We start from the raw sequence: 17,162 nt of genomic DNA, 5'->3' as shown, positions 1-17,162 counted from the left end.
TTCAGTAAAGAAAAACATCAACAATCACGCCTAAGTGCCTTGCAGCTAATCAATATTGAGTGAAAGGAAGCGATTGATCGATTATCTATAGTTTTTACGATTGTTGTTTGAGGGTGGAGACTCCATGACGAACAGATGTCAGGAAACATTCACTTTCTATCCATAATTCATCAGAGAGAATGAGTTAAACCAAAAGAAACATGCTGGTCCAGCCCAGAACATGGGTGGAGATCATCTCCAATATCCACTGACATTTCAATTATGCATAATCATAAACATGATTGATTACACAGGTCTCGTTTAATGCCCAGCAAACATTTGTTTGATTGTCCATCAGAAACCCAAACTGCATGCTCATTGATGTTTTGATCATAAACCGATGCCAGGGGATGTTGCGCTCGTTTCCGTAAACTAATTTTCTACAGTCACAGGAATGCATAATGAAACTGCAGTATTTGTGACTGGGATAGATCCACATGCAGAGCATCTGACTTACGACATCCATTAAGAGTCATTTATAGAAGCTTAACAAGTTTGCCTGAATCACATCTGATTTAAAGCTAGATTAATCTGAAATGAAATTACAGTTAGGCTTCTAGATATCAATGCAAAACAAGGAATCAAATAGTCTCAGACACTTGGGATGACTTCTTTTCATTTGGGCCTTTAAATATCCTTGCAACCCACTAGCAACCTCAGAACAGTGCAATTTTAGTTAACATTAACCATGAAAAAACCTGTTGCAGAAAAAAAAGTTAACCAAAATAAAATAGGCAAGTAAACATCCTAGCAACACCTTATCTTAATTTCATCAGGAGCTAACATGTCATCACTCTTTCTTTACCCCTTTAGCAGCCTGGCTGACACATTTTGGACAAGCTGTAAATGGGACAACGCAGAAAGGGCAAGACCAATATATAACAAATTGCAACAAGTGCGTGGATCATTATTTCCAAGTCCTTATTAGAAAGGAAATGTCTTATTTTAGTGATAGAACTCAGGTGATAAAAGCTACCCTTATCAACAGCACTGATCTGCTTATTGAAAAGTAGAAGTGATTTGAAAATCACTCCAAGACCCCTCACATGATCTTTTACATTCGACCACAGAGGACCTAACTGAGCAGCCAGGCCAGCTAAGATAAGATATGCTATATTTCTGGAAAAATAAGGCTCAGGGGAAGCATGTACAATGAAATTAAAAGGGGCCTAAAATTGACCCTTGTGTGACACCACACTGTAATTGAGCTGCAGTAGAGGAAAAGTTACCTAAATTTACAGAGAATGTTCTTTAAAAGGAAAATCAATGGAGTTTCTTATGGTCAACTGCGTTGAATTGGGCTCTGAGATCTTTTAAAACTAAGATGACAGGTGAACCTGAATCCATTGACAGTAAAATATCATCAGTAGGATAATAATACAGATTTAGTGCTATGCAAATGTCTGAAACCAGACCGAAATGTAAGATGTTTAAGTGTTAATACATTTAAAAGTAAAATCATTAAAAGTAAACACCCCAGCAACGAACCTAGTAAAGTCTAAAAGTCTAGAGCCATAAAATAAACATTTTCATTACCTGAAATAAAATAAAGTATTAACATTTTATTTCAGCTAATTGCTATTTTGATGTGATAAAATGACTAAAATGAAAATTTTATTTGATAAAAAGTAAAACTATACAGACATATATATATATATATATATATATACACATACACACACACACACTCACCAGCAACTTTATTAGGTACACCTAATCAGCCAATCACATGGCAGCAACTCAATGCATTTAGGCATCTAGATGTGGTGAAGACGACTTGCTGAAGTTCAAACCGAGCATCAGAATGGGAAAGAAAGGGGATTTAAGTGACTTTGAACGTGGAATGGTTGTTGGTGCCAGACGGGCTGGTCTGAGTATTTCAAAAACAGCTGATCTACTGGGATTTTCACACACAACCATCTCTAGGGTTTACAGAGAATGGTCTGAAAAAGAGAAAATATCCAGTGAGCGGCAGTTGTGTGGACAAAAATGCCTTGTTGATGTCAGAGGTCAGAGGAGAATGAGCAGACTGGTTAGAGATGATAGAAAGGCAACAGTAACTGAAATAACCACTCGTTACAACCAAGTTATGCAGAATACCATCTCTGAACACACAACACGTCGAACCCTGAAGCAGATGGGCTACAGCAGCAGAAGACCACACCGGGTGCCGCTCCTGTCAGCTAACAACAGGAAACGGAGGCTACAATTCCCACAGGCTCACCAAAATTGAACAATAGAAGATTGGAAAAACGTTGCCTGGTCTGATGAGTCTCGATTTCTGCTGCAACATTCAGATGGTAGCGTCAGAATTTGGCGTAAAGAACATGAAAGCATGGATCCATCCTGCTTTGTCTCAAGGGTTCAGGCTGGTGGTGGTGGTGTAATGGTGTGGGGGATATTTTCTTGGCACACTTTGGGCCCCTTAGTACCAATTGAGCATCGTTTAAATGCCACAGCCTACCTGAGTATTGTAGCTGACCATGTCCATCCCTTTATGACTACAGTGCACCCATCTTCTGATGGCTATTTCCATCAGGATAATGCACCATGTCACAAAGCTCAAATCATCTCAGACTGGTTTCTTGAACATGACAATGAGTTCACTTTACTCAAATGGCCTCCACAGTCACCAGATCTCAATCCAATAGAGCACCTTTGGGATGTGGTGGAACGGGAGATTCGCATCATGGATGTGCAGCCGACAAATCTGCAGCAACTGCGAGATGCTATCATGTCAATATGGACCAAAATCTCTGAGGAATGTTTCCAACACCTTGTTGAATCTATGCCACAAAGAATTAAGGCAGTTCTGAAGGCAAAAGGGGGTCCAACCCAGTACTAGCAAGGTGTACCTAATAAAGTGGCCTGTGTGTGTATGTGTGTGTGTGTGTGTGTGTGTGTGTATATATATTACAAAAAAAACAAACAACTAAAGTAAATAAAATGGAAAATATAAAAAACATAAAATATTAATAAATACTGTACAAGTCTTGCATACTAAAATATCACTGACTCTGAACATAAGACATTCTAGGATCGTGATTTGGTAAGATTTACACACTTCATGTTAAAGAAAATGAGCTGGTAAAAACACCACAACTGGGAATATTACTAATGGATTCCTCTGTGCTGGAATGAGTGTATGGTCAACCAATCACAGCATGTTATCTGTAACAGTGATGTCACATGACCCTGTTTCTTCAGTGCTCTAATGTAATCGCACAGCTTTACATTAGGCGTGGTGTTCCAGGTATCACTTTCTTCAGAACATCATCATCCTCATCCTCATTAGAGCCCTAAAACATTGATGATAACCTCTTAAAAACCAACCACCATCTACCTTTAAAGCTCTGCATTATTAACGACTCTTTAGCCATCTATACAATTAGAATTAACGTTTGAGAGCGACTGATGCTTTTAAGTTTCAAAGTTTGTTCGTCACGTGTCCAATAGGGAAGACAAATGTTTGTATTTATGAGATATAGTGTTACTGTGAATAAGAGAAAGATAGATACACAAACATTAGTTAATGCATTGAGAAATATAAAAAATACACAGAAATTATATGACTAAAAAAAATAATTCACAACAATACATACATAAAGGTAAAATACAGGCATTCTCTTGGCAAAAAATATTTTTTACAGTAAATTTAGGTAATTCCTACTTTTAACTTCTTTAAACCTAATTTTGACATTACCTTACCATTCATGTATTGTCTTGAAGTTAATTTCTTTTCTCATTTTTTTTAGTATATAAAAATATTTTAATTATAACTTACATAATTTATATCTATACTATTAACTTATAAACCTATTTTACATTTTAACAGTACATTTATTGTCTTGTTAAATGAAAAATGTATATAATTGAATTTTTAAAAACATTTTACTATTTTTTATATTCTTTATAATGCATATAATGTATATTTATATTATTAACTTCTATATTATCTTACCATACATATACTGTCTTGTTAAACTGAAAATATATTTAATTAATTTTATTCATATAATAAAATTTTTGCACATTGACTTGAAAATGCACATACACACACACACACACACACACACACAAAGTATGTTAGTATGACATTGTAAACAAACTCTTTACCATTGACCACAGGGGTCTCGCTGATCTTAATGGAGGCTGTGTTTCCTTCTGTTTCCACTGAAAGTCCACAATCAGATCTTTAATCTTGTCAATTTGCATTCAGGTCATCATAAAACTACACGAGACAGTGGAAAAGCTCTCATCTCTTTGATAGAGTCAGGAGATACACATGAATTGAACTGAGAGGATATGATGAAGTGCAGGTGGAAGCGAGAGAACGACGTCAAATTGAATCACATGGCAATCTGAGTCCACACAGTCTGCTGAGTGGACAAACTCTGATCACTAAACAACTTCCCACACTTATGAGTACTGACCATAATTTCATTACATAAAAGTTAGATCAAGAAACGACAGACGCAAACTTCCTGTTAAGAAACTCCAAACACGTGTCATGAACCTCTCGCTGACTTAGATTCTGCTTAATTAAGCCATTAGTCCAGTTAAAACACAAAGCTTTAAACTTTTAATCACTTTATGAAGATAGTTTTGAAAGTATTTGTTTAAAACATTTGGACCTATTATTGAATTATTTAGTGCTTTAGTGCAACAGGACAGGACACAGATAATAAAATAATAATATACAAATATACAAATAGGCAATGTGCAAAGCAGCAAAAACACAATATATAATATAGACAACTATGTATGTACAGGTCAAGTATGTGCAAATTAGAAATGAGAAATAACATGATCTTTTGTGCATGTACTGTTTTGTTAAATTGAACATCTATATAAATGAAATAATTTCGAATTTTCAAAATTGATTTGAAACATTTTAACATACATTTATTTAAAAAATCTTAACAAAAAATTACACGTCAAATAAAATGAACCCTAACCCTAAATATCAAGATACAGCATATACTATTGTATACTAAAGATACTAAATACTCATGTATTTCAAAGCATTTTAGCGGCACCTGCTGGTGAGAATGAAGCACTACAACCTCAATCCTTCAAAATAAAAGTTCTACTGTAAACACTAACTAAACCAAACACTTATTCTGGATATAAATGAGTTGTGTTTTACAGCATTTCAAATAAACAACAGCTCGTCCTCAATTGGTTTTATTGGCCAACTCAGAATTAACTTTCTTTCAAATAAATGTAACACTTTTAAACAGCTTTAGTGAGAAATGTCCTCAGCAGCTGCATTGTAGAAAACTGATGTGTCCATCTTCTTCAGCAAAACTACTGTGAAATTAGAAAGACACATAACTGCGATGTTACTGTAGGTTGGATCCAGAAAACATTGTGTTTCTCTCCGGTTCTGTAGAGAGCGCTACAGCTCTTTCTAATGCTCCAGGCTCCGGTGCAAACATGCATCATGGAGTCTGCCGTGTTTTGCTTTTTATTTCTGCTCAGTCTGTTTTTGCACACAAGAGGATTTCCTGAAGTTCAGCAACTATCAGATTCATGCTACAAACCAATAAAGGACCACAGACCATCATTCATTAAGTATGGGAACATATCTCATTTGTATATGTTTTACCTGCAATAACAAAACTTTGACACACCACTTACAAAACGTACAGTATATAGCAATTTTTAGATAAGTACTATTTCAATATCTTGTATTTTAGTACATATACCATGGGCAGGTACCCTGTCTACTATGGTATCATCTTTTTTTTTTTACATGTTTTCTGAATGTACCAATGTATATCTATTCTATGTAAATATGGTTATCTCACTGCCAAAAAAAAATTATTACTCAGTATTTTTGTCTGATCCAGTACAAGTATCTAAGCATTCTTAAATTAAGATACATTTACTTGAGAATCAAAATGACCTAGGTTTCATTTTCTAAAGAATGTATCAAAATGAAGTGTATTTTTGTAAAAAAAAAATTATAATCTGTCGGTGTGGTAAGAAGAATAGTCTTGTTTTTCCTCTTTTAATTCAATTTATTTATCTTACCCCATTGGCAGATTTTTTTATTTTTCTTGATTTAAGCATAAGCTCAATTATTTTTTTTAATTTTTTTTTTAGAAAAGGAAATATTTTTAAAGCAAGATAAAGTAAATTATGAATTTATGTTTAATACAAGAAAATGGGTGGTTAACGCGTTAAGAAAAGTAAACCTAAATCAAATTTCATTCTCAAGTAAATTTGAGTAAAAAAAAATATTTTTATTCAGTACCCTGTAACCATCACCTTTTACATGGAGGATAAGAGGCAGGGCATTTAGGAAGGCAATGAGATGTTATATCAAATCTATAAGGCACTAACTGCATTTTAAGTAACCTGATGTCTTCTGCTGTCATTTTTTAAACTGAAATGATACTGGTTCTGTAATAATAATAGTAATGCATGTTTTAGGACATACCCTCGGCCTCATGAATATGTAAACGTCTCCGATCTCCCAGCCTCCTGGGACTGGCGCAATATTAATGGCAAAAACTATGTGAGCATCACACGCAACCAACACATCCCACAGTACTGCGGCTCCTGCTGGGCCATGGGCGCCACCAGTGCACTCGCAGGTCAGACTCAGGACTCGACAGTACAGTACAGTATATAATAGAGTCAGACACATGCATTTTTCTGTCTTAAAATCAGATCGCATCAACATCAAGAGGAAAGGGGCATGGCCTTCTGCTTACCTGTCAGTGCAAAACGTGATTGACTGTGGCGGGGCAGGCTCATGCTACGGTGGAGATCACATGGGTGTATATGCTTATGCACATGAGCACGGCATTCCTGACGAGACCTGCAATAATTATCAGGCCCGAAATCAAAGTAAGACACCAAACTCTGCAATGACATGAGATGCTGTGAAACTGTATGGAAGCAAGTTTCCACCATGGGATAAAAAATCAAAAGGTGATTGTGACTTTTTATCTCACAATGAATTAAAAAAAGGTTAGAATTGTAAGATATATACGCGTATTTCGAAGAAAAAAGCCAGAAATGCCAGATACAAACTTGCAATTCTAAAAAAATAAATAAATCAGAAATGCAAGACATAAACTCGTTCATCTAAGAAAAAGTCCGAGTTGTTACAAACTTGCAGTTCTGAGAAAGAATAATGTGAATGCGAGATACTGTATAAACTCACAATTGTGAGAAAAAAAGTCAGAATTGTGAGATCACAATGAACCATTTTTTATTCCGTGGCAAAAACCAAAAAAAAAGGGAGAACTCAGAATTACGAGATGTAAACTCTGAATTTACAACTGAGTTTATATCTAGAAAGAAAAAAAACATTGCGAGATATAAACTCAGAATTGCCAGAATAAAAGTCAGAATTGTGCCTTTATTTATCTCCATAAAAATGAGTTGCATATAAAAGCATGCATATTTTTTGTCATTACAACATGCAAATGTCATTTAAATTTACAACTAACATTCAAGCTTTTATCCAAATAACAATAATTGCACTAATCATGCACCTGTTATGCAAAGTTGAAGTACATTGCGAGTTGTGGTGGATTTAAATGTTATATCTTATCTTCTGTAGAATGTGACTCATTTAATCAGTGTGGCACATGCTCGTTCTTCGGTTCCTGCTCTATAATTAAAAACTACACCGTGTGGAAAGTTGGAGACTATGGAGACGTCTCAGGACGAGATCGGATGAAGGCTGAGATCTACAAAAATGGGCCAATCAGGCAGGTTCTACAGCCCATATTTTGAGTTAAATATAAATTAAAATAAGCTACAACTCTTGGGCCTCAATGGCGGCAAAGATGTAAATTATATAAAAGTATTTGGCTATAGTTCATTAACAGTGGGCTGTTATTATAGTAACTAAAACCATAAAAACAGTTATTTGACATAAACTTTAAATGAAGTGTACATGACATTTTTGTTTTGGTAAGATGCCAAGGCAATATTTAGCATTTTCATTTAGTTTAACAATGAGCTAAAATAACTAAAACTGAAATAAAAATAATAAAAAAAAACTACATATAATTTTTTTTTTTACTGAAATTAAAATGAAAACAAGATCAATAATTCAAAATATTAATAAAAACTATAACAGTATCTCATTGATACTAAAATAACACCAGTTTACAGTTGGTACATTAATTCAATTCAAGCTATATTAGGCTTTAATCAAATTTCAGCTTGATTTTGTCAATGCTAATGAACTTTGCAGCTGTGTCAGAACAGTTTCTTTGTTTCTCTGTGTTGTAGCTGTGCTATAATGGCCACTAAAGGCCTGGAGGCGTATGATGGAGGGGTTTTTGCTGAATTTCACATTCTGTCTATGCCGAATCACATCATCTCAGTGGCAGGCTGGGGCGTCACAGAGGACGGGACCGAATACTGGATCGTCAGAAACTCCTGGGGCGAGTTCTGGGTTAGTAGAGTCACAGCGGCCTTCAAAGGGCTTTGGTCTGATCTGTTCAGCTTTACAATAACCACATGAGACCTGTGGATTCAAGGAAAAAACGCATTGAAGAAATTAAACACATGAGATAAATGAGAATTATGTCATTCAACTTCTCTCTGGTGGAATTGCTTGTAAGTCGCTGTGATTAAACTGTTTGTCTTGTGTTTTATAGGGAGAGTCAGGCTGGGCCAGGATTGTCACCAGTGCCTATAAGGGAGGGAAAGGAAACTGGTACAATCTCGCCATCGAGCACTACTGTGCATACGGAGACCCAATCGTTACATAGATCAGGAGGAGCCACCTGGAGCAGTTCCTCACTTAGAATTAGAATTGACTCCGTCTTGGGACAAACCTCACCGAGCACATAGAGACTATTTAGATCTGCTAAGAAATCGAATCTAATTGTTCTGGGTGTAAATAATTGTTGTCATATCAAATAGGGGAGAGCTGTCACATTACAAGCTTTGTAGTATTGTGAGTATGAAAATGAGTGATAGTACACAATTAAGTGTTACTTGATTATTTTATTCAAAATCGCCATGTAAAATGTGCCAAACACTTAGGAGTTTTAACAAAGCAATGATGGTAACTTTAATTTAATGTTGAAATATTGCACATCATAAATCAGAACTCCCCTATAATTGTTTTAGTTCTAAACCGAACACTAACAAAATGAAACCTCCATTCTAAAAACAATACTTTTAGCAGTGTAGCAATTGAATAGTTTCTCTTTTTGTCTATTTTAGATTTGTCTATCATTGAATTAATCTCTCTAACCTGCTAAAAATGTGTAATTTTTCACTTAAAAGGAATATGTTACTCAAAAATGAATTACTAGCCCTCATTTTCTTCCAAACTATGACTTTATTTCTTCTGTTGAACTCAAAAGAAGATATTTTGAAGAATGTTGGTAACCGATGTACAGATCATAAAGCAGGTAAATACATGAATGCATGTGTTTGTTATTAAATGCCAGACTTACAATGCAACAGTACTTTGGGTCTAAGCTCCATTGGGGTTGGTGAGAAAAAGGCTGAAGACTCCTGCTGTATAATGTCTAGAGAGAGAAAAATATTGTCAAATAAATGTAATTTCCACTCCAGGGTTGTATTTGTTGTATCGCCTTTAATTTATCAGAATTTTATTTTGAAGTCATTGTATCAAGATGATTTAAATTGCTGTATTACAGTAATGAGATTGTAATAGGAATAACGAGAATTACAAACAATAATTATAATATAATAAGATATAATTGAAGAGCTAATATATGAAAACAAAGAACATGAAAGCATTACAATCATGAAAAGATACACCTTTATAATAAATATTATTATAATAGTAAAATGTTTAGTTTTCGTCATGCACTATATATATATATATATATACACACTGTTCTGTATAAGTGTATACAGTGTGTGTGTGTGTGTGCATATATAGTATACATTATATATATTATAACATTTAGTATTGTGATAATTTATGACCTTATTATGCATTAACATAATACAGTAATTTTATTTTCTTTTTATTTATTTATTTATCAGAGACGCGAAAATTACTGTCAGAAATTCCTTTAAGGTAATTTCTACATGGCATGTGTTTATATGTGATGCCTGTAGAAACTGGTGTCCATTGCTTTCTCTCTCATCTGGGCTTAGCAACAGCACCAGCAGACGCTGCATTGGTCAGAAGTCACTGAAGGAAGCCCTGCAGTTCGTTACATCTCCTGTCAGTCAAACAGAACACGAACCAAGACATGGTTCCCGACTACAGGAGAAAACAAGGGCACTGGGCTGGATAATTACCCAGCCGTGAGGATGCTGAGAGGCGCAGCATCATCTCTGGATGCCACTGGATCGCTTTTATTAAGATGCATCTTTTGATCTCTCTGCACCTGAATGCGCTTGCTTTAATTCGATTTCAAATGGCGTAAATCTAGATTAGAATGAGGATACCAAACATCTCTCATCTGCTCTGCAGAATCCGATTAAATGACATTAGCTGGTTGAATTGACAGATTAGCGGTAGTATAATTGCTTTCATTGTTTTTAAGATTATTTTTCAAATCTTGGTGCATCATTTATTGCGCTTGCAAATCCGATTCGTCTCGCAGGCATCGATCCAGGTAAGAATCATATTTCAAAAGCATACTAATATACATATGCATAATATAATGTTGCATACTGTCTCTGTGATGCAGTATGCAGTGTGTTTTGCAAACCTGCATCCCTGCTACGTGCGTTGCGCAGCAACCAATCAATCAATGCCATTGATGTGTTCAGAAGTGTTACAGTGTTTTGCATGATGAAACCATAGCAACCTGCTGTATATTATGTAAGAAGACAATATTAACAATGATTGCAAAAGTCTAAGGCTTAATAAGGCACCTTTATTGCACTGATGCATTGCAGTGCATCACATATTAAAACGCCATCCATACTTAAATGACTTGCATTCTAAGCATCCTTCAATGACTGCACAGTTAAAGCCATGTGGGGTTGGCTGGGACTGTACATATTGTCCCTAATGTAGGTTACTATAGTGTACTGTACAGCAGTCTGCCTACACACTCTAATTCTGCATTGCAGTCTGAACGATTACACACCAAAACACACTCCCACTCGGCAAATGTGGGGCAATGCATGCAAGTTTGCTTGGGATTTCATGCACAAATAGAATTATTTCTTTATTTGAAATACTTTGCAGTATTACAAGACTAAGATCAAATAAATTAATAAGCTCTTATTCCAATGATATGCAGTGTATGTAAAAGCATACCCTGACTTCAATACACTAGAAATAGCACACAAAAAAAGATAATAATAATAATGGTTCAAATGGGAACTGAACAGCTTGATGATTGCAATAAGAGTTCCTGGAAAAAATGCAAACCACTTCACAGATTTTTCACATTAAATAATTTAATATATTATTAAAAGGTACAGTTAATCAGTGTGCTGAGTTTAATAAAACAGATCCTGAGCTATTAATCTATAGATTGGTGGTTCAAATTCTTGTAGCTTTGAGTGGGTTTTTGTTTTAAAGGAACAGTTCACCCAGAAATTACATTTTGCTGAAAATTTAGCTTTAGACCATGAAATATATAGATGAGTTTGTTTCTTCATCAGAGCAGATTTGGGAAATGTCTCACTTGCTCACCAATGGATGCTCTGCAGTGAATGGCTAAGTGTTTGTAAGAAACAAATCCATCAAGATGTTTTAACTTCAAACCATTGCTTCCAATTAAAATAGTCCTCTATCCACAAAAGTCATCTGGTCTGAATCAGGAGAGAAATCTGCACTAATCAAGCACAAGCGAAAGAGTCCAAAAAATTTATAAACAAATATGTGGCTGGATTTTGATGTGAGAGACAACAGGAAATGTACTTTCACTGGAGGAAGTGTTGGATTATTAACTTGTGCCAGAAACAGCGGTTTGAAGTTGAAGAAAATGCTGAATTTGTTTCTTACAAACAGTTTTTCACTTCGTTTTTCAAGACTTTAACTGATGTTCTGGAGTCTAATTCTGACGGCACCCATTCACTGCAGAGGATGAAATGCTACATTTCTCCAAATCTGTTCTGATGAAGAAACAAACTCATCCACATCTTGGATGACCTAAGGATGAGTACATTTAAATTTTGGGGTAAACAATTACTTCAATGCTTTTATTATTCCAGCTGCAAAAATTCAAAATGAATATAGTGCAGCACAGTGAAATAGAGAGGACATTTCTTCTCTCTTGTGATTCTGTACTTGTCTCTCTCTCTGTGCATCTAATTAGCGTTCCTGTGGAGATGTGGTAAACAGCACCTGATGCAGGAGAATCATTAGCTAATTGGCAGCATCGATGTTCTCCTCCCCATCTCCATATCACTCACTGTTGCATCGGATTTTAAACGTACTACCAGTTTTTTCCTTAGAGCCGGCCTTAGAGTTTAAAGAAATAGTTCAGCCAATTATGAAAAATCTGTCATCTGCTCACCCTCAAAACACTTGCACTTCTTTTGTAGCTGCTCCTCCTCTTCTTTTACGGTGTTGTCGGTTCCTCACACAAAGCTTCTGTACAACTGAAGACTGAGAAATCAAGATGATTGATTAGCTAATATTTGGCCATTTTGAGATGAATGGCCATTTGCAATCAGTTTTCAGATTTTCTAATCAATCATGAGTAAAAACAATTTAGGCGACTGAAAAACGAATCATGTGCCCCTGTGTTTGACCGACAGAAGTTCTCGGACATAAAACTGAGCTCTAACCTCATTGCATAACAGCTAGAGATTTACTATGGCAGAATCAGCCTGCGGCATTGATTTTCCTGTAGGTGCTGAAGTCGACACTTTCACCGATGCAGATGCTGAGGCAAGACTATCGCTCTAGCAAAAAACAACAATTCCTAGAGGATCATGGAAGGTCTTTATATTTGCGAGAAAGTCTTAAAATCGTCTGATGAGACCCAAAAAACTATTACTATAAATCTGAATATACAATGACCACAAACAGTATTTGGACACTTAAAAATGCCAGAACATTATTCTTTGATATTTCATATCTAATGCAATGCCTGTATGCATCTCAAATGCTACTTCTCCAAAATAACTTTAATTTTCTTTATCATTTTAATCATATGTTTTTGGTGATTTTTAGTCGACATATGAAGTCAGCTTTCCTCAAGTTGAAATGAATAACACTTGCTTTGATATTTTGTTATATACATGACAATAACGTTCAGATATTTTAAGGAAACCACTGTATATGACCTCAATGACTAATAGCAGTTTGTTTAGGGTTAAAAGTGGTTGAATTTTTACATCAAGAAACAGCACAAAACAGCAAGTTTTGCACCAGCTCTACATTTGATTAATAATACATCATCGCTAAAAACCTTCTTGCATTCAGTCTGAATAAAGTATTGCCCCCTCAAGATGAGTGATCTGAAAAATGGAGCAAGTGAAGGGCCAGTGAGGCCAGAAGAGGAGGAGTTAACGATGACTCATCTTCTGTTTGCTGGTGTCTCTGGCTGCAGGACAGGAAGCCTCGAGCTGCTGCATCTGTCATAAATGTGTCACTTCCTCCGTCAAAGCTGCTGTCTGCTGACTGATAGGGCTGTGAAAGACAAGGAAAACATTTCAGAAGAGCTAGACAGAGCGTAGAGTAGATGACTGCGAATATATTAGCAAGCACCACAGGAAAAACAAATACACTGAAAAAATTTGGTCTCAGAAATTGCTAGTAAATTTCATAATTACAGAGAAACATCAAGTAACATTTAATTAAGCATGACTTTTTTTGTAAAACATACTTCACTAATATATTTATTAAAGAAAAAAAAAGAAAGAAAACAGAAAAAATAGTGTAATTGCAGACCTAGCCATCCAAATGTTGACTTAAATGTTCTCAGACATTATTGTTTACATTTGCATAATTTTTACATATTAAATTGCATTGCAATATGGAAGCTACAATTTCTTTTTATCTTTCTATGCATTTAAATATTGTTTATATTTGCATATTATATTGCAATATAAATGAAAATGTCTTTTGCACTAGAAAATAGTTAATCTTTATATGCATTTGCATGTTTAAATAAGACATTTTTACATTTACACATTGTTTACATTTGCATACAGTACTAAATTATATTGCAATATGAATAATTTTTACATGATCTTTCTGTACGTTTACATACTATGTTTACACTGACATATTGTTTACATTTACATAATATATTGCAATATGACAGTTCTAGCTATACTGTATAAAAGATTATTATCTGTATAACAGATTATTGGAGTACTCTTTATGAGAAAACAATTTCAGTCTATCAACTTGCTTTTCTTTTTTTCATGACTTTTTTTCAGTTTCACACCATTTATTTTGCACCAGAAATTTTTTTTTTTTTTTTTTTTTGATTATCTTTGCAGTGCTGTGGCTGATAATTGCACTCAATACAAAATACAGCAACACATCAGAAGCATTTTCATTTGTGATCAGCGACTGTTTGTTTTGTTTGTTTGATTGTTATTTCATGAGTCACGGTGCATGGAAATCGTGTTCATACTAATAATTCAGCTCAGGGTCTATGTACATCATTTAGCCAGGATGCATCCAACACATCCTGAGCTTCTGTCTGTTTTGATGTCTCATTGCCCTCGGAGTGACTATATTTAATCTAGCTGGCACAGAAATCGACCTCTGTAAACATTCACTAGCACTAACTGGATTCAGGAGCATCATGTGTTAGTAAGAAGCCATTACAGCTATACAGATGCATTCATTTATATGCAGGTGTCACTGTAGTCACGTTCTATACAGGCGGTTTTTTCCATTAGTACCCAAGGGAAGCACGCTGGAGGAACCCGGGCTATTTTTAGATCTTTGTCTAGGTCACAATGTGAATCATCTTCAATACTAGGATGCCGTTGGCAAGATCCAGGCAACATGCAGCACACTCTGTTCCCACTGTAACTTGCTTTTACTGCGGTTATTTGCATGGGTGAGTGTCTGTGCATTTTAAGATTTTCCTAAATACTTACTTCCATTGTGTCTCACACTCCTGGAGGAATTTATTTGATTAGAATTTACTCTCTTAAAGGAGTAGTTCACCTAAAAATGAAAATATGCTGATGTACTCACAACGAACATATTTGGAGAAATGCAGCATTCCATCACTTGCTCACTAATGGATCCTCTGCAGTGAATGGGTGCCGTCAGAATGAGAGTCCAAACAGCTGATAAAAACATCACAATAATCCACAAATAATGTAAGTAATCCAAAAGCTGCATGTGTGTAAGAAACAAATACATCATTAAGATGTTTAAACTTCAAGTTCTGGCTTAAATCTGTCCATAATATTGCTTTCTCTAGTGAAAAAGTCATTTGAATCAGGAGAGAAATATGCACAGATTAAGCAAAAACAGGCCAAAACAGTTCTAAACAAAAATGTTGGTGGATTTTGATGCAAGACAACAGAAGATGGACTTTTTCACTGGAGGAAGCATTATTATGGATTATGAACTGTAAAATGATGTTTTGAAGTAAAAAAAAAACATGGATGGATGGATTTGTTTCTTACAAACATGCAGCTTTTGTCTTCTCAAGATGTTAATTGATGGACTGGAGTGGTGTGGATTATTGTGATGTTTTTATCAGCTGTTTGGACTCTCATTCTGACGGCACCCATTCACTGCAGAGCATCCATTGGTAAGCATTTCATACATTTATCCAAATTTGTTGAAGAAACAAATTCATCTCCATCTTGAATGGACTGTGTGTGAATGTGAATAGCAGCTCAGATCATTTGGAAAAAACAATTGATGAGAAACATTTGACTTTGTTGAGATCTCTTCTGAAACTCTAGATGAGATGTGTGAGATTACTGGGGTTATTTTCCTACATCTGAGAAGTAGGAGACTCCTCAATTTTCTCTTCATTTAATCTCATTGCTGTCTAGGAGAAACAGAAGGCATTATTTTTGTAATTGTCTTTCCTGTGGGCTTCCATATCAAAAGTGTCTTTGTGCATGCAGGTTCTCTGGATCTTTCTCTGCAGTGTAGTTTGCATTTTTCATGGTGTCTTTGTGAAAGCCCTGCTGACAGCAGCTGTCATACTGTCACTCGCAGAAACGGCAATGCAGCGCTTCTTTTGTGCAGATCCACACAAAGACCGGAGGGGGTTTGGCAATATCCACTGTAACGAAATTACACCGCATTAATGCAACAGGCGCTAAAACGATGTTAGGAAGATTTAAACTGGGTGAAAGTTACTCAGCAGCAGAACAGCATGGACTGGTTTCCTCCTGATCCTAGACTAAGTGCAGAAACTTTAACGGAGAACATCGGTGGTAATGGATTGACCTGTGATTGGTGAACAGTCCCTCCAGTCCCTTGATTAAAGATTATGAAGACAAACGTTAATGATAACTGATAAATCAGGAAAAATAAGACCAGGAGCCAGATTCACAAACATTTTGATGAATAAATGTATTCTATTATTCTAATTTAATTAATAAAAGTACAATATTTTTGAAAATACTTTCGAAAAATGCAGAGTATTTTTTGTATTCGACCAATAATAATAATAATAATAATATAAAATAAAATGTAATAAAAATGTCATAGAATCATTCTAAATAACCTCTCAAAGTAAGGATAAATCCAAAAGGTAAAATGTTTAAAGAATTTACTATATTGCTAATATTAAGCATATAAGTTGGTATAATGTATTTTTGGTATAGAGTGTATGATTATATTGTTGTTTGTATGTAATGAGCAGCTACTCTGCCAAAAAAAATAAAAAAATCTTACTCAGTATTTTTGTCTTGTTTAACAGTACAATGAGTTTATGCATAAAATTTGAAAAGGAAAAAAAATCTTCAAATGTGAAAGAAAAGGCATCATTACCACTAATGGGGTAAGAACAAATTTGAGAAATATTTAAGGATTTTGTCAAGAATTACACTAAGACTTAAGTGTTTTTTTAGGGGGAAATTTTTTTTTTAAAGATTGTCATTAATCTGGCCCTAGGAATATGAATTTCAATATATGTATATTGGATCTATTTAGACTTTATGAAACTCAGGGATTGGTTGTAATTTGAAAGATTTAAGGTCGAGCCTAATCAGACTGTGTGTATCTGTATGTCTTCAGCTAAACCAGCGCC

General features: G+C 35.1%; 1 protein-coding gene across 1 annotated transcript; it reads left to right on the top strand.

Annotated features, from left to right (window-relative positions):
- The first annotated feature begins 5,286 nt into the window (after positions 1-5,286).
- LOC306881097 (cathepsin Z-like) lies at positions 5,287-9,610 on the top strand. The gene is made up of 6 exons (XM_079435007.1): positions 5,287-5,616; positions 6,481-6,644; positions 6,721-6,900; positions 7,622-7,772; positions 8,302-8,467; positions 8,673-9,610. The coding sequence occupies exons 1-6, from the start codon at positions 5,456-5,458 to the stop codon at positions 8,784-8,786; spliced, it is 936 nt and encodes a 311-aa protein (XP_079291133.1). The 5' UTR covers positions 5,287-5,455; the 3' UTR covers positions 8,787-9,610.
- Positions 9,611-17,162: the final 7,552 nt, after the last annotated feature.

Source organism: Barbus barbus, assembly GCF_936440315.1.
Source record: "Barbus barbus genome assembly, chromosome: 15".
Classification (NCBI taxonomy): Eukaryota; Metazoa; Chordata; class Actinopteri; order Cypriniformes; family Cyprinidae; genus Barbus; species Barbus barbus.
Note: the sequence above shows the minus strand (reverse complement) of the source record. Positions and strands in the feature narration are given on the sequence as shown.

Bases quoted from the DNA above. Each gene is read 5' to 3' on its own strand.
- LOC306881097 (XM_079435007.1), top strand. From the start codon at position 5,456: ATGCTCCAGGCTCCGGTGCAAACATGCATCATGGAGTCTGCCGTGTTT. The intron at 6,901-7,621 runs GTAAGACACCAA...TATCTTCTGTAG, and splicing joins TTATCAGGCCCGAAATCAAA to AATGTGACTCATTTAATCAG. The intron at 8,468-8,672 runs GTTAGTAGAGTC...TGTGTTTTATAG, and splicing joins ACTCCTGGGGCGAGTTCTGG to GGAGAGTCAGGCTGGGCCAG.